Source organism: Acomys minous (genome assembly GCF_964271855.1).
Source record: "Acomys minous genome assembly, chromosome: 11".
Taxonomy (NCBI): Eukaryota; Metazoa; Chordata; class Mammalia; order Rodentia; family Muridae; genus Acomys; species Acomys minous.
This window is the reverse complement of record NC_140492.1, coordinates 1,023,386-1,045,133: the sequence shown is the minus strand read 5'-3', so window position 1 is coordinate 1,045,133 and position 21,748 is coordinate 1,023,386. Positions and strand designations below refer to the sequence as shown.

Below are 21,748 nucleotides of genomic sequence, written 5' to 3'. Positions count from 1 at the left end.
CCAATTTCCAAACCTCAGGACGCAGCCAAGGGCCTCTAAGGATGAGTTTCGTTTCTCAGCTCAGTTTGGGTATGCAGTTTGGCAAGTTCAGGGCTTACATCATTTCCCTAAGTTTCAATTCCCCCGAAAAGGGGCGAGGCCAGCACTTTTTAAAGACACTGGGGCACAGAAAGCCAGGCACTCTGTCACTGAGGAGGAGACTGGTGAGTATCACCCAGGACTAGGGCACATCCCATAGCTCAGGGCTAAGGGGATACTTCCTGGCTCCTTGTATTAAAGTAAGGGGATCCCTGACAGCACAGGTGGGGCTACTGAGGTAGACAGAGTAGGTCTCCCTCAGCTGAATCTAGGAGCACTCTAAAGCAGCTCCATAAACTGCAGTATCTCTTCTGGAAGGCAGCAGGAGAGGGTGGAGTTCCAAGGCCTCTGGGGTCTGGGGCTAAGGCCTAGACAAGAAGTGCCAGATCCCCAGCTGTGGGGCCAGGAGCCCATTGGAAAGCAGATGGAGGCCTCCTGTGAAGGGTGGGAGGAAGCCAGGTGACCCAGGGGCAGGCTTTGGAGTGCAGACAGAAGCCTGCATTTGGTGCCATGAGGGAAAGGCTAACAGAGGATGTCAGAGAAATGTATCTGCCCAGGATCTTCCCAGTCCTCATCTTCAATAGGGTGCCCAGTTGGAAGAAGATATAGACAATGGTTCTTAGCACAGAAGAAAACAGGCACCCTGCTTCAGTCACCTCAACCAGTGACCCACTGCCCAATGGAGAGATCAGCCCAGAAGAAAGAAACCAGGTATGGCCATGTCCATCTGAGGGCTGCTATTTTACCTCATACCCGCCTGGAGATGGTGACCTACCTTGGGCAGGATGCACATGCGTTTCTACTGTTTACTTTGCTTGGGCCAAGATGAGACCAATGCCCCCCTTCCCCTGATCCTTCACTGAATGTGTTTGAGATGCCATCTTGGTCTGAGAAGGTGGTATCATTGGGGACTGGCACACCCTGAGCGGTGCTCTGCTGTCCCTGCCCATACAGCCCTGTTAGGACTCACTGAGATTCCCTCCTGGAAGGAGCCCCTTGGTGTCTCTTTTCATAGAGTTGGGATCCAATGCTGCTGAGAACCAAACCAGGTCTCTGGTCAGAGTCCTGTCAGCGTGGTCCTAGTCTGACCCTGTCACTATCTGACCTTGGGAGAGTCTCCCTCCCTCCATCAGTGGGTTTCCATCCCCACGCTGGGATCCTCAGCGCATCAGTGCAGCTGAGTTGGTACTAAGGACTGTGTTGTCCTTCCCTGTTTGAGACATTGGGCTGCCTGTCTCTGGAAAGCTTAACACTTTTAAAATCAGTATTAACAACAGTGTCAAATGTCACAGGCAATGAGAAGGGCTGCTTACTGTCTCTCCATGTCCCGAATCTCAGTGTGTGTCCTTCCTGCCAGGCTATAATCCTGCAGTGAGGGGACAGAAGGAACTCAGACCAACGCATCAGTCAGCTTTTTGTTGCTGTGGCCTAGTTCCCTACACATCACAGTTTCAGAGGCCCATGCCCACTGGGTGCCATTATTCTACAGTGCTGATGCCTAATGGCTGGGAGAGAAAAGAGAGGTAGAGGAAGGGCTGGGCTCTAAGTTCCTTTCAAAGCCATGGGGCCAGTGATCTCTACCCTCCCAGTAGTCCCCCATTAATCCAACCCCACCACCTCCCACGAGCAACCAGCTGGATATGGGACCAAACACTCAGGTGAAGGCCCTTGGGCAGTGTTTCATATCTAGACTCATGGCATTCACACCCACATGCTTTGGGAGCAGATAGCCGCTTCTGTCCAGGAGACAGGCTATCTATGGTCCCTCAGCACAACTTCAAGCAGGTAGGGACTGAGTTCCTGTCCAAGTTTGGCTAGAGAGGCGTTTATAGGGTTAGAAGCCCTTAGTAAAGATGCACAGTGTGTGTCCTGCACCTGATGCCTGCTGACTTTCTTCAGTGTTTGGGTTATGGTTGCCATTCAGGAGGTGGGCCCTGGATCTCAGTAGGCAGTAAGCAGAGATTGGCCCAGGCTGATACCTGCAAGCTACCCAATCAAGTCACAGTGATGACAGAGGCTGTGGTTAAAGCAAGGGTTAAAGGTTAAAAGGCTGGAGTCTGAAGCACTGGGGAAGATGAGTTCCAGGGACTGGAATTAGTGATGGGAAAAACTTGCCAAACAGGGAGGAGACTAAGCAAGGCTGTGGTCCAGGGACACAGGCCAGTAAGCCCACAGGAAGCCTTTGAAGAAATACGTGTGTGTGTGTGTGTGTGTGTGTGTGTGTGTGTGTGTGTGTGTGTGTGTGTACGCGTATGTATGTATATATATTGGCTTTGCTGGAGCATTTCCTGTGGATCATGACCTCACTCTTGCTTTACCCTCATCTAGGAGTCTCTTAACAGCCTCAGCAGGCAGTACGAGGAAAAGGTGCGGCCCTGCATCGACCTCATCGACTCCCTGCGGGCCATGGGAGTGGAGCAGGACCTGGCCCTGCCTGCCATAGCTGTCATCGGGGACCAGAGCTCAGGGAAGAGCTCTGTGCTGGAAGCACTGTCGGGAGTAGCCCTCCCCAGAGGCAGTGGTGAGAGCTCAGTGCTTATTGCCTTGCTAGGCTGTGGACCTGGGGCTTCAAAGATAGAAACAGACCCCGCCCAGGTCTGGGTACACAGCAAGATGAAGACTGAGGTGTAGCTTCTTGTGAGGTCTTCCTCCTTGGCTTTCTTCTGTGCAGTCTTGCAGTTTCTGCCTCCTCTCACAAGGGTCCCACTCTCATGGTTAGGGATCCAGCCACGCCCTCCATGGGCCTAAGTTACTCCTTTTACTTCTGTATCCCACAGTGACTGCAGGTGTTGGTGCTGAGCATGTGTGCTGCCGTGAGGCAGCTTTCAGTCCATCGCACTTTCCCACTGTACAACATCTTCAGGGTGACTTGAAAGCTGCAGTTTGAAAAAGCTCTGACTCAGTGGTCAGGTCCCTAGCCCCTTCCCTTGAGGTGACTGCTCCCTTCAGAGAGGAAGCAGGTGTCCAGGCTAGTGTTGCCACTTAAGCACTATGGCTGAGGCGGTCATTGAGTATTCAGGAAGAGGTCAAAGCCAATGTGGTTCAGGGACCCAGGAAAAATGCCATGGACAAGGCAGGCGAGGGAAGGAGATCATGACAGGGGTGTGATGAGGTGGCCTGTGGGACACAGTGACCAGGATGTATAGGGGCTAGAAGAAGATGTGTGATAGGTTAAAGTTTCCTCCAAGCTCCCCATGGAGCTGAGGGTCCACAGTAGGAGGAATTCTCCTCAAGGTTCCTTAGCTACCAGACTGAACTAGTTGGTAGCTTTACCCCCAATGCATAAACATGCCCTGGGTTCCTGTTCCCAGAAGATAGGCCTGAGGTCACTCTGGATGCGTGGTGTCCAAATGAGGCCAGGTGTTTCCATTCCCAGTGTTTCTGCAGATGAGTGTGTGCAGGTGTGAACACCTTTAGTCTAAGGTGTGGAGCATATGGGGCTATGTGCAGCAGAGCACTGCGTTAACATGGATGTGCTCTCATAGGTATTGTCACCAGATGCCCTCTGGTGCTGAAACTGAAGAAACTGGATGAGGGAAAGGAGTGGCGAGGCAAGATCAGCTATGAGGACATTGAAGTGGAGCTCTCTGATCCCTCACAGGTAGAAGAGGCCATCAACAAAGGTCAGTGTCCTGTTTGTCCCTTACTCTCTGACTGCCTGTTACCACTGCACCTAGAGTTAGGGGGAAAGTGTTGAGTCATTCTGTCAGGACCTTGTTCCAGCACAGAAAATGAAACCTCTTCAAACCTCCTGTCACCCAGAACCACTGGACAGAAGAGGCTTTGCCTTCCTTCTCCGCAGCTGTGGCACAGGTCCTCTCAGAATGATTTACAGGAGGACTTACTTCCTCTCCTGGATTCAGAGGGTTTTGTCCATTGTGGAGAGCCACAGATAGCAGTGCCCCCTGCTGCTTCCCCAGCGCAATGCATCCCTTATGCGCATGTGCAATGCACCCCTTATGCGCATGCGCAGTGAGCCTTTGAGCAAGCCCCTTATGCACATGCCTGAAGGCATAGTGTGAGGTGGCATGATACGAACAAGGCATAGCGTGAGGTGGCGTGATCCGAATGCACCAACCAAGAGCGACAACGTGGCAGTCTCTGATAGGACCAGGCACACTATAAAGGTTCTGTGGGAGCTTTTCCCGGGGTCACTCCGGTAGTCCAGGTTCCTGAATAAACTGCAGCAAGAAGAGTTCCCGGTGTTGGTGTCTTTCCTGCTGGTCGGGGGCAGCATCGACAGTCCATGGTCACCTTTCCGTATGATCCTGGGAAGACCATTATTATGACAGAGAGAAGTGATAACAGACAGAAAGCATATGTCACAGGAAGGGGACAGAAATAGGACATATGGACCTGCTCCGGTAATCCTCTTCCTCTAGTGTCATTCCACCTCCAAAGAGTCTAGAAGCTCCAAATATAACCAGAGGACCAACCTATCTTTTCACTACAGGGGCCTGTGTGGTCACTGCATAGCCAAGGCTTTCCCAGAGTTCTCTGGAGTAAGATCCCTTTCACCTGACTTCTAGCCTTACTATCCCACCTCGCCAAGCTTGACCAGCTGTCTCTCTCCTCCTTTCCAGGTCAGTTCTTCAATGCTGGGGTAGGGCTGGGTATCAGTGATAAGCTCATTAGCCTGGATATCAGCTCCCCGCACGTTCCAGACCTGACTCTGATCGATCTGCCTGGGATTACCAGGGTGGCTGTAGGCAACCAGCCTGCAGACATAGGACGCCAGGTGAGACTCCAGACTCTTCTCTGACACGTACTGAGCTGCTGGGGCACTGGAGTATATCCAGGGTTGTTAGACTCTGCTCTGACATGCACTGCGCTGCTGGGGCACTGGAGTATATCCGGGGTTGTGTGTAAGAGAGACCTTGCAGAGGCAGGGTGAGACTGGATGCCTACAATCCACTAGAGACATGTATAGTCCATGGAAGCCAGGGCCTGAAACGAATGGATGCTCTGGATCATCTCACTCTTGATCCTGTCTCCATATTTGAGTCACTATCTCATTTTTCACAGATCAAGAGACTCATCAAGACTTACATCCAAAAACAGGAGACCATCAACCTTGTGGTGGTCCCCAGCAATGTGGACATTGCCACCACGGAGGCCCTGAGCATGGCTCAGGAGGTGGACCCTGAGGGGGACAGGACCATAGGTGAGAAGAGTGGGTACCAGTGGGACACATTCCCTGGATCAAGTGGATTAATCTCAGTGCACATTCAGGATCCCACTGAGGGAATAGGGCCCCCTCATCTTGGCTCTCTGGTAGAAGGGGCATGAGGAGTCAGAGGAGAGCAAACATGAGGAGGAAGCCATATATGCTGAGATTCACTAGCTTAGGGGCCATGATAAGGGCCACACGAGTGAAAGGATGAACTTCGTGTCTCCCTGGGTGGTGGCCATGGAGAGATGCTGGGGAGGAGTCTGCAGCTCATAGAGCGGCTCCACAGTCCTCACATGAGCCCCTGCACATGTGTGTGTGTGGGGGGGGTGTTCCGTCTTGCATGGATTTTGCATCTGCCCTGTGTGCCTTAGTCAAGGATGGGTTGATGGTGGCCAGTGAGAGCCACACTTCTTCCTGCTATCTTGGTGGCAGTGTGTGTCCTCTGAGTTCAACGTCTGTCCTTCAGGGATCTTGACCAAGCCCGATCTGGTGGACAGAGGTACTGAAGACAAGGTCATTGATGTGGTGCGGAACCTGGTGTGCCACCTGAAGAAGGGCTACATGATAGTCAAGTGCAGGGGCCAGCAGGACATCCAGGAGAAGCTGAGCCTAGCTGAGGCCCTGCAGAAGGAGCAAGCCTTCTTCAGCGAACACCCGCACTTCAGGTACCTCCACTGCACTGTCCGTCCCATGCCGTGAGAACTGCTGATCAAGAGCAGAGGTGGCATGAGGGGTGTTTGTGCAACAACCTGAGGACAACTCCATCCTGGAATCACTGTAGAATGTTCCTGAAGGAAGGCAAAATGCACACAGTAGTTCTCAAAGAGTAGGAAGTAGGGGAAAAGAGGAAGGGACCTGCCAAGGTGCTACAGTTAAATGTGCTCAGGGACCAGAGTCACAATTAGAGCAGAGCAGAGGAAAAGGAGGAGACCCAGAATGTGACCATGTCTTTGACATGTCAGAAAAGCAGCACTCAGCCGTGTTAGGTGTCAGCTTAGCACCCATGGCTGGGACAACTGTTCAATGTCTACAGAAAACTAAGCTGGGCCCATGTTTGATGCAATACAGCAGTAGACACGGGTAAGAAGAGCTGAGCTTCCAAATGCACCTGCTGCTGATGGCTGAAAATCTCACCAAAATCCTTTGAACTCCCTACTGCAGGAGCATTCTCGTTGAAAAGAAAAGGCTGTCCTAATCTTAATGGGAGCTGTTTGGTTTTCCTCCACTTAGTACAATGTTGGCTATAGGTTTTTTTATATAGTTTTTATTAGAGTGAGGTTTGCCATCTCCATCCCCAGCTTCTTCATGACTTTTGTAAAGGAAAGAATTTTAGATTTTTGTCAAAGGCTTTTCCTTTGTCTAATGAAACGATTGTGGGATTTGTCTTTTAGTTCTCTGTGTGATGGATAATATGAAGTGATTTACATATGTTGACTCATCCCTACATCTCTGGAATGAATGTGAGGAATGGTACTTTTTATGAGTTTAAGTTTCCCTGACAGTATTTTATTGAGAACTTTTGCATATTTCTTCATCCATGAGAGCGGTCTGTAACTTTCTCTTTTTGTTTTGTTTTATCTGGTTTGTGTATCATGGTCATACTGGCTTCATAAAGAACAGTTTGAAAGCTAGTCTTTTCTTTCTTTTTCATGGAAAAGTTTAACAGTGCTGGATTTCTTTTTAACAGTGTGATTTCTTGAATGTCTGGTAGACATCTGCAGTGAATCCATCTGGTCCTGGTAGAGTTATTACTGCGTCAATCTCATTCGTGGTTAGGGATCTGTCTAAACTGTTTATTTCATCTAATCTTAAATTTGCTATGTTGTGTGCATCTGAGATTTCTTCCATGCTTTTAGGCTTTGCAGTTTCAGGGAGTATAGTGTTTAAAGTCAGTACATCCTTAACCAGTTTCTGCATGCCACCTGAGTCTGTGGCAAGGGCTCTTTCATTTCTGATTTTATTAATTTGGGTCATCTAACTCTCTTTCTTTTGGTTGATTAGGCCAAGGAGAACTGGGTGCGATAGTGCAAGCCTGTAATTCCAGCACTTTGGAGGCAGAGGCAGGCAGATCTCTGTGAGTTGGAGGCCAGCCTGGTCTACAAAGTGATTCTAGGACAGCCAAAGCTACACAAAGAAACCCTGTTCAAATAGCCAAAAATAAATAAATAAATAAATAAATAAATAAATAAATAAACAAGCCAAGGATTTGTCAATCTTGTTTAATTTTTCAAAGAATGAACTGCTCATTTTATTGATTCATTGTAGCTTTTTTTTTTTCAGTTTTATTTTACTGATGTTGATTCTCTCTTCCAATCTACTGTTTGGAGTACTTTTTGCTCCTGGTTTTCCATGGCTTCCAGGTGCATCAGGAAGTTATTAACTTGTGATATTTTGGATGCTATTATGCTGTAAATACTCCTGTGAGAACTGCCTTCACTCTGTCTTGTAGATTAGTATGTGTTATGTTTTCACTTTCATTCAACTCTTAGATTTAAAATTTTATTTATTGATTGATTCCTTTATTTACTTATTTTGGAATTGCAAAACATGGTTTCTCTTTGTAAGCTTGACTGTCCTGAAACTTTATGGACCAGACTGGCCTTGAACTCTCCCTATCCCTGGCTCCAAATGCTGCAATTAAAGACATGGGCCACCACCCCCAAGAAAATTCTTGAAATTTTTAAATTTCCACATTTGTTCCTAATGCAACCCTTATTCAGTAGTGTGTTGAATAGTGTCCTTGAGCCTCTGTATTGTCAGTAGTCATTATTGCTGTTGATACACAGCTTCATTCTGTTGTGGTCAAATTGAATGTAGGATGTTATTTCAATTTCCTGTGTTTGTTGAGACTTGATTGGTGTTCTAATGGGTGATACTTTTGGAGAAAGTTCCATTGGCTGCTGAGAGGAATGTATATATGTGTATTCCTTGTATATATGTGTATTTCTTCTCTCTCCTCTCTCTTTCTCTCTCTCTCTAAATAAGTCCATTTGCTATTATGGAATCCACTATGTTGACCAAGCTGGCCTCTGACTCACAGAGATCTGCCTGCCTCTGTCTCCTCAGGAGTGCATCACCAGGCAAATCTGCATTTGATTTCTGACATCATTTAAGTGTCATGTTTCTTTGCTTAACTCTCGTTCATACAACCTGTCTATTCATGCACGTTGCAGATTGAAGTCTCTCACTATTAGAGTATTATTCAATCTGTGGTTTTACAGTTAATAACATTTTAAAATGAAATTGGTAGGCTTGTTTTTGGTATCTAGATGTTGAAGATTGCAGTATCCCCTTGGTAGATCATTCCTTTGGTAAATACAAAATGCCCCTCTTTATCTCCTTAATTGGTTTTAGGTTGAAGTCTACTTTATCAGATAGTAGAATATCTAACCTGCTTGCATCTTAGGCCAATTGCTTTTCTACCCTTATCCTGAGGTCATTTCTATCATTCTGAGTAAGCTGTGTTTTCTGAAAGCAGCAAGAGATGAGATTATATTTTCAGATCCAAAATCCTAGTCTGTCTTTGTTGGGGAACTGAGACTTAATTTTCGGAGTTATTGTTGATGGGTGTGTGTTAATTCCTGTCACTGGCTTTGTTTGTTTGTTTGTTTGTTCTTTGTATTCTGAGAAAGGGTTTCACTATGTAGCCCTGGCTGTCCTGGTTTGACAATGTAGACCAGGCTGCTCATGAACTCACAGGGATCTGTGTACCACCATGCCTGGCCTTGTTGTTGGTTTTATGATGTTCTTTGAGCGCTTTTGAGAAACTATAGTGACGTTGCCTGTTTATTCCCCATAAGTTCTTGGGTATATTTATCCTTCTCTTCAGATCACAGTATTTCTTGCAGGATCCTCTGTAAAGCTGGATTAGCAGCCATAAATTCCTTAAATCAGGTTTTATCATGGAAGTTTTTATTTCTCCATCAATTTTAATAGATAGTTTTGCTGGGTATAATAGTCTGAGTAGACAGTTGTGCTCTCTGAGAACCTGAAATGCATCTTTCCAGGCTCTTCTGGCTTTTCAAAGTTTTCATTATGTGCAAGCCTTTAATCCCATCACTTAAGAGGCAGAGGCAGATGGATCTCTATGAGCTAGAGGGCAGCTTAGTCTACATAGTGAGTTCCAAGACAGCCAGAGCTATGTAGAGACCCTGTTTCAAAAAGCCCCAAAGAAAACAAGTTTCCATTGTTTCTATTTTTACCACAGTTTGTTTGTTTGCTTGTTTGTCTGTTTAAATGAATTGACCAGTATAGAAACTGGACCCACAGTGAGAGAAAGATGTCACTTACAAGCAGGAAGAGTTCTAATTCCCTGGTGTCTTATATCCTGAGGCATTACACGGTACTGTGTGAACATGGAGTTTGGTAGCACCGAATAGTACAGCTTCATGCTTCTAAGAGTTCATGGCTTAAACCCTTTCTTGCACTAGGGTGTGTCTCCCACTTCACTTGTTCCTCACACATATGCAAATGTATGTTAGTAAACTTGTATAAATCCTGAATCTGTATGTATTGTTTATATTCCTGTGTATTATGCATGTCTATGTGTGTATTCATATGTGTAGCCTACATGGAAGGGCGTGTAAACTAATATGTATTATACATGTACATTGCAGTGCTTTAGGGCCTGCTGTTTGGGGTTTAATAACAAAGACACAGATGTCTGCCTAGTACATGGCCATTCGCCTGTTTTCTGGGGCAGTGCCTCAGCTAGCCATCCGGACTCAACCCCCGTTTCCTGTCACTGTGTCTCTATCCTGAGCCTCCACCTCCCCGCCTGCTCCTGATCTCCCTTTGACCCGGCTCCAGCCTCCAGCTAATTGTTCATCAAAAGCCACATTCCTTTCTCATACAGAAAAAGCTCCTAGCATAGTGCTACAGGTTCCCCAGTTACTCACTCTGAACCAACCAGCAGCAGGATTATGCCCTATGCATATGGTGTTGTTTTTTGGCCAGATTGATGGCTGTGACCTCCCTGACAACAGCTTGGTTTTTAGAATGATAATGTTAGAGAGTCATGTTTTTGACGTGAAACATTTACATGTAGAAAACAGGTATGGTGGGCTATAGAAATCTCCATACCTTATGTCCTGCCAACACTTGGCACTGCAAAGCAATTAAAACTAGAAAATACAGGAACACACCTTCCTATCCAGTGGATACAATCTGTGTAAGTTACTCCATCATATGTAAGTGTGTGTGTGTTTACTCACGTTTCACATATAGAAAGATGTGTTGTATGCTTGTTGAGGAGTGCATGCGTGTGTGTGTGTGTGTGTGTGTGTGTGTGTGTGTGTGTGTGTGTGTGTATTCATGTGTATCACACATGACAAGATGTGTGTATGGTATGAGAACATACCTGTAGTTGTGTATACATGATTTTGGAGAGCAGATTTTACTCTATTACATGAGCTGAGGGAATCATGGTGGCGTACTACGGAACTATCCGAGCTGCTTCCTCTGCATCATTCTACAAACCCATCTCTCAGTACCCCGGGCATTCAACTTCAAGGTACCCACGCACTGACAGTATCTCTGAGTACCCCATGTATCCAACCTCAAGGTACCCACGCACGGACAGTATCTCTGAGTACCCCATGAGGACAACCTCAAGGTACCCACGCACTGACAGTATCTCTCAGCACCCCATGAGGCCAACCTCAAGGTACCCACGCACTGACAGTATCTCTCAGCACCCCATGATTCCAACCTCAAGGTACCCATGCACTGACAGTATCTCTGAGTACCCCATGTATCCAACCTCAAGGTACCCACGCACTGACAGTATCTCTCAGCACCCCATGAGGCCAACCTCAAGGTACCCACGCACTGACAGTATCTCTCAGCACCCCATGCATCCAACCTCAAGGTACCCATGCACTGACAGTATCTCTGAGTACCCCATGTATCCAACCTCAAGGTACCCATACACTGACAGTATCTCTCAGCACCCCATGCATCCAACCTCAAGGTACCCATGCACTGACAGTATCTCTGAGTACCCCATGAGGCCAACCTCAAGGTACCCACGCACTGACAGTATCTCTCAGTACCCCATGCATCCAACCTCAAGGTACTCATGCACTGACAGTATCTCTGAGTACCCCATGCATCCAACCTCAAGGTACCCACACACTGACAGTATCTCTCAGTACCCCATGATTCCAACCTCAAGGTACCCACGCACTGACAGTATCTCTGAGTACCCCATGATTCCAACCTCAAGGTACCAATGCACTGACAGTATCTCTCAGGACCCCATGCATCCAACCTCAAGGTACCCATACACTGACAGTATCTCTCAGTACCCCATGCATCCAACCTCAAGGTACCCACGCACTGACAGTATCTCTGAGTACCCCATGATTCCAACCTCAAGGTACCCATGCACTGACAGTATCTCTGAGTACCCCATGATTCCAACCTCAAGGTACCAATGCACTGACAGTATCTCTCAGGACCCCATGCATCCAACCTCAAGGTACCCACGCACTGACAGTATCTCTCAGTACCCCATGATTCCAACTTCAAGGTACCCACGCACTGACAGTATCTCTGAGTACCCCATGATTCCAACCTCAAGGTACTCATGCACTGACAGTACCCTAATTGGCCCTGACAACCCCAGAGCAGGCTCCAAACTTCTTTTCTGCCCTGGTCTGATGGGACCCCATATCTCTCTTGTTTCCTCAGAATTCTTCTGGAGGATGGGAAGGCCACAGTGCCCTGCCTGGCAGAGAGACTGACCACGGAGCTCATCTCACACATCTGTGTAAGCTGGGGCGGCTGTGTGTTCCTCAAGCTGAACCAGGTCTGGGCAGTCCTGGGCACACAAGGTGGTCAAGATGTCTTTGTGTAGACATGTTGTGTCTGGGAGTTAGTGACTGTGGCATCGGGAGGCTGTGTGCTGGTTCCAGCTGCTGTGACCCTTAGGTTCTGGGCAGCATGGCTATGAGCTCCTCATTCCAGACTTGATCATGAGCCTGAGTTCAAGATAAGCTCTTCAGACAGAAGCCATGTTCACTTTTCCCTGACCTGGTGGAGTCTGCACCTCAAATCTCCTTAGTTCTCCACCTGGGAGAATCGTCTCAGGACTTCAGGCTGTTGCCCCCCACGTGCCGTGGTGACCTTGTGGCGTAGGCCTGGGGACGCCTTTGCATTCCAGTCTATATTTTCATGTCTCGTTCATGTCTTCACGATTCAGAAAACTCTGCCTTTGTTAGAAAACCAAATAAAGAAGTGTTACCAGAGTACAAGTGACGAGCTGCAGAAGTACGGCACAGACATACCAGAAGATGAGAGTGGGAAGACCATCTTCCTGATAGAAGTGAGCATTGCCCATCATCCTGAGCGATATGAGCATTGACCATGGTGCCCGGCATGATGACGAGGGCATCCCTCTACACAGGGACCTCTGTCCGGTGCGCTTCAGATCTCACGCTCCCAAGCTGTTGGGGCTGCATCTCCCCATTAGTGTTAAAATGGAGTCAGGACAGAGGCCATGGCTGATGCAGTGTGGAGCTGGGGGGACCCTTTTCTTTCATCCACACTGAGAGAGGAGCTCTCCCTGATGATCCCAAAGGGAAAAGGGAAGGGGGGGTATTTCCAGCTGCAAAAGCCCCTTCTCCATATGGTCTGATGGGCCCATGAGGACAAGGTGGCTCTCCTACCTTCAGGACACACCTTTCCTTTCATTACCTTGATCCCCAGCTTGAAAGATCTCTGCTCATATTGATGGTTTTTTTCCTTGACAGAAAATCAACGCTTTCAACCATGACATCAGTGCCCTGGTACTAGGAGAAGAGAATGTGGGGGAGGGACAATGCCGCCTATTCAACAAACTCCGAAAAGAGTTCTTGTTGTGGTGTAAAGAGATCAAAAAGAATTTCCAACAAGGTGAGTATCTTGTTCAATCCGTGTTGCCATTCTCAACAGTCTTCCTCTTCATTGCTACAGACAATAGTAGTCCAACACTCACAGATCTAATAAGTCCCAAGTAAATGCACCAGAAATAAGGCATCTAGAGAGGGCTCCATTTCTGCCTCCAAGAGTCCGTCATATAGTCTGACCCTCATATGAGAAAAATGAGAACCAGATCCCTCTGTAGCTCCTGTTCTGAGGCTACACATCGCTCTGTGAGGATGGGGCTTTCGTGTCCTGGTCACCTCTTAAAGGATCACCTTTCAATGCCCGTACACTAGGAATGAAGTTCCCCTTGTGAACTTGGATAAGACATCAGATAGGGAACTGACAACAAACCAAAGTGCGTATACTACTGATGCCTGGCCTGGTGAACCAAAGAGTTTTATTGGGTTCACTTATAGGAGTATGTGTGATCACAGGCACAGAAATGACTCAAAGACAGCTGTATCCACAAAGCCCAGCCCAGCATGGGTGATGGCCCATGAAATCTGGAGCACACTGCACAGTCTGCAGACAGCTTAATGGGTTGGAGAGTGTCCTTTCTGAGTGGTTAAACTAGTCTGTGCCTCTGTCAGGCAGCTTGACTTGTCTTTGCTTCTTCCAGGCAGCCCAACTTAAGTGAGAGTGACTCTCAGCAGTCGCTACTGTTTGTATACACTTGAGAAAGAGGCCTAGTGAATCTTATCAGTTTCAGGGACCTCCTAAGGTTATGGAATTATTTACTTCCTGAGTTTAAGGAGCTTTGCAGGAGGACATAGTGTTTTACATCCTTTAGGATTATCCTATTTTTTAACCTCCCTAGTTACATCCTGTGCCTTAAGGAGCCTCTCTCCAAAATGGAGAGTTTTAATCTTGGAGGGAAGTGGTACCTGTCCATTCATTGATCACATATCAGTGCTACCATGGTGGTGGATTGATGGGGATTCCATGGACCTTTGCCTGCCTTGAATGGGCTGGATGAAGCCATAGAGTTAGTTCTGTCTCCTACAGCCACACATAGAATGCTTTTGACCCCAGAGGACAGTGTGGCCGGCGGCCAGGGTGGGTGAAATGTACCTTTGTAGAGAGACTGATTTGACACTATTTAAAGATGTGAATCTTCATGTCCCCGCTGTGCCTACCATTTCTGCTGTGCTCACCACTACTAAGTCCAGACAGCTGAGGCTGACCACTGTAGGCTCTGCAATGTGTCCTCACTCCTTGGAAGAGCTACTGTCCTAGTTCAAAAGCTCAGAAGTGTCTGCCACTACATCTGAGAGAGGAGGGCCTAAAGAACAGAACATGAAGCAACATTACAACTCCAAGATAGGAGAACAGGATCTAATTAGAAGAGGGGAAGGGACCGTAAGAGACATTCCAAAAATGGAGGTATACAAATGACTAACAAAACATTTGAAAAACGCATGACCAATGGCCATCAGAGATGCCAGTGAAAACACAAGGATAATTCCTGTCTCAACCCAGAGGGAAATTAGAACCAGAAAGACAGACACTGGCAAGTGCTGGAGAAGAGGCAACAAAAAAGAAAGCCCTGGTGCACTGATGGGGAATGTGACATGGTGCAGTCGCTGTGGATCACAGCAGTGACCCCTGGGAGAGATGAACACACGCTGTCCTCCTCCACCCCCAGGAGGAAATGGAAAGAGGTCTACAGGAAATAGACAACAAACAAGTTCTTTTGCCTTGAACCTGACATCTTCTCCCATGTCTTCACAAGTCTTCTACTCAGGGTGTTTTTGTCCTGTCCATCCCTGTAAGGGCACAAGATGCAGTTGACTGGAGATCACCCTAACAGACTCCTTTATACTCAGCAAATTCATTAAAAACCGCATCTGCTAATAGTCCCACCCTGAGGTGCTGGGTGGTTAGGACCCCAGCACAAGGATTTTGAGGGAGGCAATTCAGTCCTTAGCATCATTCAGTGGAGTATTTTAACCCATGGAAAGGCACAGAAGGAATGGAGACAAAAGGTACAAGTTTAGTCTTACTGACAGAAACGTGAGTGGAAACCATGTCACAGGGCCCTGTGTCCTGTAACTCCATGTCAGAAACACACAGAATGTACACACGATGCAGACAGAAGGCCGAGCACCAGCTGCAGCACTGGAGAGGGGAGAAAGGGAGGCACCACCTGCTGCTGAGAAGAGTGGTCCCAGGAGTCAGGAACCAAGGATTAGACTGTAGAGCTTGACTTACAACTCTCTGGATGTACTGAAGTCTTGTTTAAGCTTTATTATTATTATTTAAAACATTCTTTGGGGGCTGGAGTGATGGATGGCTCAGTGGTTAAGAGCACTGGCGGGTCTTCCAGAGGATCTAGGTTTGATCCTCATCACCCACATGGTGACTTACACATCGATCTGCAACTCCAATCCCAGGAGACCTAATGCTCTGCTCTGGCCTGTACAGGCACTGTATGCAAACTGTGCACAGACATACCCACAGGGAAAACATGCATACATATAAAATGATTAAACAACAACAAAAGCAGCCAGTTCATCACAGAGAAAGCAGGGCCCATCTGAGTCGGCTGCCCACTTCCAGGACAGCGGTGAGGGACTAAGTGTTTTGACTCATGAACAGGGGTCCAACCACACTGGGGACATCCAGGTGCCTATGTGCCCTGTCACCCATTGCTGATGGGAGATCTTCTCCCACCCAGCTCATGATGCTGTCTAGGGGCCACAGGGCCTATGAGCCATGTGCTCTGACCCTTCTTCTTTGGTGGAAATGCACCAGGGTTCATAGACCAGCACACTCTAGGACTTTTTGAGGCCCTGTCTTCCTCTGCTTCCCACCTGATGCATTCTGCCAAGGTCTCTGGCTCTGTGAGGCCTTTTGTCCTTTTGTCTCAACTGAAGGGAGTGTCAATGAGGTTGCATTCTTCCATGTAACCCTTGAATATTCAATTTGCAGACATTTATTGGCTTCACTTTATTTTGGTAAATTGAGAAATATCAGAATGGGTTTGTTTAGAAAAATCTGCAAGGTGCTTTATAAATCAACCTGTTGTAACTGCCTGTTGTAGGTTATGATACTTTATACAAAGAAGTCTACACATTTGAAAAGCAGTATCGTGGCCGAGAGCTGCCAGGGTTTGTGAACTACAAGACATTTGAGAACATTATAAGAAAGCAGATCAAAGACCTGGAGGAGCCAGCGATAGAGATGCTGCACAAGGTCACTGGTGAGTGCTGTGCATAGTCACTGAGCAGTGCTACATAGGGTCACTGCTGAGTGCTCTACAGGGGGGTCACAGAGGAATGCTCTTGTCTCAGCCACTTTATTTCTGGGATGGAGATAAAGGCAGTGCTGCACCTCAGAGCTGGCCTTGGGCTGGTTCTAGGGAGGGGGCAGGTTTTCTGTGCTCCAGATGCCACTGTGTTGGTCTCAGAATTGAACTCGATCCATTCTGACCCTGTGGGTCCAGGGATTTTCTGTCAGAGGGCAGGGTCATGTGACGTCCTAGGCCCTTAGGGCCTGTAAAGAGCACAGCTGGAGTCCTTCAGGCAGGATGATGACCACACTTTTCTAGTAATACATATATTTCTCTGGAAGCCGGTGTATACTTTCCTCCTCTTTGGGCAGGGAGAGTGAAGGAGGGAGAGAACAGGAGAGCACCCACACCCTCACCCCTGCCCTGGTTTTGCATTAGGTAGAGTGAATACATCTTACCCCTTACCACGTTCAACTGTTTATTCTCCCTTCAATCAGAAATGGTACGAGTCGCCTTTTCCAGTGTTTCTGAAAACAATTTCCAGGAGTTTTTTAATCTCCACAGAACTACCAAGGTAAAACCATGTGTTCTTTTTGAAGCATAGTGAACTGGACAGTAGATAATCGGTGTTTCAGACTGAGACTTATTCCTCCTTTTCTGTGGTGGCTTGGAAAAGGCTTAAGCTCCAGGTTGAATCTTTTGATGAGGCTACTGGTGCTGTCTGGCTAAGGTGGGGGCGGGGAGAGGAGGACGAAGGGAGGGAGGACTCAGTGCGGGGGGGGGGGAGGACAGCGAAGGGAGGGAGGACTCAGGGCGGGTAGAGGAGGGCAAAGGGAGGGAGGAGTCAGGGCGGGGAGAGGAGGGCAAAGGGAGGGAGGAGTCAGGGCGGGGAGAGGAGGGAGAAGGGAAGGAGAACTCAGGACTGGAGGAGGAGGGCAAAGGGAGGGAGGACTCAAGGCAGGAAGAGGAGGGCGAAGGGAGGGAGGACTCAGAGCGGGTAGAGGAGGGAGAAGGGAGGGAGAACTCAGGGCGGGTAGAGGAGGGCAAAGAGAGGGAGGAGTCAGGGCGGGTAGAGGAGGGCGAAGGGAGGGAGGACTCAGGGCGGGTAGAGGAGGGAGAAGGGAGGGAGAACTCAGGGCGGGAGGAGGAGGGCGAAGGGAGGGAGGACTCAAGGCAGGGAGAGGAGGGCGAAGGGAGGGAGGACTCAGAGCGGGGAGAGGAGGGCGAAGGGAGGGAGGACTCAGAGATGAACGTTGACATCTACCAGTGAGCTCTCTGTGAGAGAGGCTCACAGGCCCTTGTTCAGGAAGACACTGAGTGAAAGACGTCAGATGTGGGGCTCAAGGTGGGACATTGAGGTAAATTGTGAGGAGTAAGACTTTTATTACGAATTATTAGTGCCTTGGACAGACAGGCAGATGGACAGACACACAGACAGACAGATGATATACCAGTGTCTCTAAGGAAAACCAGGCCCCAGGACTACAGACACCCTATCTGCAGTCTGAAGAGGAACCAAGCTCAGAGAACAGACTCAGGGTCTCTTCTCAAGAAGTCTCTGAGGAAGGAAAAAGGTTTTAGAACCTTGGCAGCCAGGCTCTCTTATACCCCACAAGGCAGAAGGAAAAGGGGGCAGGGTATGGGAATGTGGCCACTGAAAATGACCAGATAGCAATCAGTAGCCTTTGGGTATCCTTTGATATACGTGATGTATCTTAAAAACATGTTTCCCTCTGGGAAATCCAGGCATGTGGAAGCGTGTTGGCTCAGTGGGATAGCAGACATTCTGTGGGGTGGAGGGAAAAGAGCTGCTGGGTTCTCAGGGCCAGGTTAGCAGTGCCTGCTGGATTCTAACAATGAGGGTGCTAAGTGTGAAACTGTGTCTGTTTCAAGGGGAACAACAGCAAAGAGGATAATGCCTCTGCCTCCACAGGGACTGGCATGGCTAAGAAACTCAGCCGCTGCCCGGGCAGACAGGCCCTCCAGGTGGCCCCTGGCTTCATCATTCTCCAGCCTGGGTGACAGCTGGGATGTCTGGTGGGCCTATGTACCCAAAATGGGAGCAATTAGGTCTCCCTGGAAGGTGTGGCAAATGGGGAGGTGCATCTGGGGACACACAGGGCGCTGAGCTTTACATAGACTGAGCCCTGCAATGGTCCTTTCAGGGTACATTCTAGGTGAAGTCTGTCCTCTGTGGCTGTCAGGAAAGCCCAGGACATGAGGCCCAGAGGAGATGAGCGACCTAAGTGAGCCCCTCCTCTCTGCATATTCTCTGGTAGAAGCTGCCTCCTTACTGCAGATGTCAAAGCTGCTAAAAGAGCTGTGAGAGTGGCTGGGGCAGAGATGGGAGTCCACACAGGTCCTCAGCCCTCGCCTGGGTGTATTCCTTACTTCTCTCCTTCTTGTGACCAAATGCCTGATAAGAATGACTTAGAATGGGTTTATTTGGGCTCAGGATTTGAGGGGTACAGTCCAAAGTGGCCAGGAAGACAGCGCAGTAGGAATGCGAGGCAGCTGTTCGCATCGCTCTGTTCAGAAAGCAGATGAATACTGATGTTCAGAAGCCCAGACTGTAGGACAGCACTGTCCACAATAGACTGGGTTGTCACCTTCTCACGCACACTCAGGGAAGAGTCTCCTGATTGATTGTAAACCTATCCATGAGTTGTAGAGATGGCTCGGTGGTTCAGAATGCTTACTGCTCTTTAGAGGACATTAGAGGACAGTTCCCAGCACCCACCAGTGGTTCCAATCATTTGTAACCCCAGTTTCAGGGGATCCAGCACCTTCTTCGGGCCTCTGTAAGAACTTGCATGAATATAGTATGTACATACATGCAACACACATGCACAGACAGACAGACACACACACACACACACACACACACACACACACACACACACACACACTAAATAACCTAATCTCTAAAAATAAACCCCTCAAGTTGACTCTGAAGACTCACTTCTGCAGAAGCCGCTCTCACACCTGGCTCAGGCTTACCCTGGTTTGCACCTCAGGTCAGGTGACCTCTGCAGAGATGAGCCAAGCAAGCAGGTGCAGGGACACTCCCAGGTCACGACTGCTTTTGTTTCTGCCTGGTGCCCAGATGCTTGAGGGCCTGTGAGTGTCCTGTGTTCTTACTCCATGCTAAGCATCCCTTGATGACTGCTGGCTGCATTTCTCTTTCCTTGCAGTCCAAACTTGAAGATATCAGATTAGAGCAAGAAAAGGAAGCAGAGAAGAGTATCCTACTGCACTTCCAGATGGAGCAGATCATCTACTGCCAGGACCAAATTTACAGGGGAGCCTTGCAGAAGATCAGAGAGGAGGAGGCTGAGGAGGAGAAGAATGCAAAGCACAGACACTCCCGTCCCTCTCAGTCCCAAGACTTGCAGAACTCATCCATGGCTGAGATCTTCCAACATCTGAATGCCTACCGCCAGGTACTTGTGTGAATACATTGGAACTGGGTTTCAGGTTGTTTGTTTCCTTTGTTTCTGTGTGTCTCTCTGTGTAGGGTTTGAGTTTGCCTGGAGGCTTCAGGACAGCTCTAGGTGAGCCTCTGGGAAGTGGTCATATTCACTCAGATGAACAGGTGTCTAAGAGCCACAGACATCTGCCCTTCATGGTTCTTGTGACCCCAACTGCATGACTTAGACTCTCAGAATATCAGTGTTCTTCTGTATAAGGCTTGGCTTCTCTGTCCTGAGCACGAGGAACGGAGTGTGGGGCCCTTGGCACAGTGCTGGGATGCCATGCTCTCTCCAAGTGGAAGCCAGGTCCTGACACCTGTTCGTGGGGCGCACATCATGTAACCCAGGCACAGAGGTCCTCCCCAGTCAGAGCCACAGGGACCTGGAATCATCCACACAGGGGAAGTCATGGTGACCTTCTAGTGTGCAGACCTCTGTCCTAATCACTGGCAGATAGAAAGCCAGCCTGGTCATGTGGACCACCCCATGGGCCCTGGTCCCTATGCCCATGCACCTGTAGAGATTAGGTTTGCTGTCTGTCTCTGGGACTCAGACAACTCCAGGGACCTCAGTGAGTGGGATAGTAGAATTCTTACCCTTCCTGTCTGCCTTGTGTCTCAGAGTGTACTGTCCTCAATGTCTCTCCATGTCATAGTGTGAATCGGGGACGTTTGTCTGCACACATCATCACTTCCTTTTAGTCAAGGCTCTATTCCCAACCAAGGCACCCATGACTGGATATCTGGGGCCTCTGTGCCTTCTATGCGCCCCCATCTCTGCACCTCACTCCTTCCCATGGCCATTTGGAGACAGGCCACACCCCCGCTGCCTAGGGTCAGAGAACACAGAGTCCATGTCCTGCCATGACTCGAGGTTTGTGTTAAACTGTAACCAGGTGCTCATCACTTGTCTGGCACCTTCTCACTCTGGTGTCTTGTGACACATCTATTTACCATCTCCAGAGGGCTCTGGTCATGGGATACTTGTATCTTGAAAAAGGAAAATGAGTACCAGAGGGGCTTGGGAAACCATCTGCATGTGCCATATTACAGAGGGAGCGAGCCCCCGTCTCAGGATGGGAGAACCCGGCTGACAGCTAGGGGGGAGGATAGAGCAGGTGCAGACTGACTTCCTTCAGGCAGCTCATTAGGACTCTGCCTAGCCCTGCTTCCCTGCTGGGAGGCCTGCACCTGCCAGGATCTCACTGCTCACAGGTGACATGGTAAGCTCAGGTTTCCTGTGCCTCTCCCTGAAGCCTTTCCTGTCTCTCCTTCTAGGAGGCTCATAACCGCATCTCCAGCCACATTCCCTTGATCATCCAGTACTTCATCCTGAAGATGTTTGCTGAGCAGCTGCAGAAGAGCATGCTTCAGCTGCTGCAGGACAAGGATTCCTGCAGCTGGCTCCTTAAGGAACACAGTGACACCAGTGAGAAGAGGAAATTCCTGAAGGAGCGACTGGCAAGGCTGTCCCAGGCTCGCCGCAGGCTGGCCAAATTCCCTGGTTAAGCTGGCTCCATCCTTCCCCACGTCTCCTGGACACTGATTCAGGGACAGAAGGGCTCCTGCCTTTCCTGGTAGCTGTGCCACCACCCTTTACCCCATGACCTGGTTGGTACTGGTGTAGCATTCAGATGTGAAGGGGAGCTGTCTGCTCATCATAGCCGAGAAAGAGGAAGAGGCTCTCCAAACACAGGAAGAAGATGAAGAGATGATGCCCCTTTCCTGACAGGACAATGAACTCACCCTCAGCACATTTCCACTTTACCACCTACTTTTCAGTGCCCTGCTCTTGTGCATCCTATCAGGAGCAAGTGTTGACAAACAGGTGAGACATGGCCTTGGCAGCTGCCTACTATATTCCTAATAAACCAGTTTTTTCTGA

The 21,748-nt window shown here is 48.7% G+C and overlaps 1 protein-coding gene across 2 annotated transcripts; it reads left to right on the top strand.

Annotated features, from left to right (window-relative positions):
* The first annotated feature begins 79 nt into the window (after positions 1-79).
* Positions 80-21,748, top strand: LOC311609083 (interferon-induced GTP-binding protein Mx2). 2 transcript variants are annotated; one of them, XM_084801816.1, is made up of 14 exons: positions 80-203; positions 663-789; positions 2,407-2,599; positions 3,564-3,701; positions 4,662-4,816; positions 5,104-5,242; positions 5,718-5,916; positions 11,945-12,023; positions 12,456-12,578; positions 13,006-13,147; positions 16,203-16,361; positions 16,889-16,965; positions 19,586-19,834; positions 21,142-21,748. In XM_084801816.1, the coding sequence occupies exons 2-14, from the start codon at positions 691-693 to the stop codon at positions 21,370-21,372; spliced, it is 1,983 nt and encodes a 660-aa protein (XP_084657942.1). In that variant the 5' UTR covers positions 80-203; positions 663-690; the 3' UTR covers positions 21,373-21,748. The 2 variants fall into 2 exon arrangements, with proteins under 2 accessions (XP_084657942.1, XP_084657943.1); XM_084801817.1 differs by having other exon boundaries at positions 182-203; positions 636-789.

Excerpts from the sequence above, each read along its gene's own strand:
- LOC311609083 (XM_084801816.1), top strand. The coding sequence starts at position 691 with ATGGTTCTTAGCACAGAAGAAAACAGGCACCCTGCTTCAGTCACCTCA. Across the intron at positions 5,243-5,717 it reads TGAGGGGGACAGGACCATAG|GGATCTTGACCAAGCCCGAT; the intron begins GTGAGAAGAGTG and ends TCTGTCCTTCAG. Across the intron at positions 12,024-12,455 it reads AGCTCATCTCACACATCTGT|AAAACTCTGCCTTTGTTAGA; the intron begins GTAAGCTGGGGC and ends TTCACGATTCAG.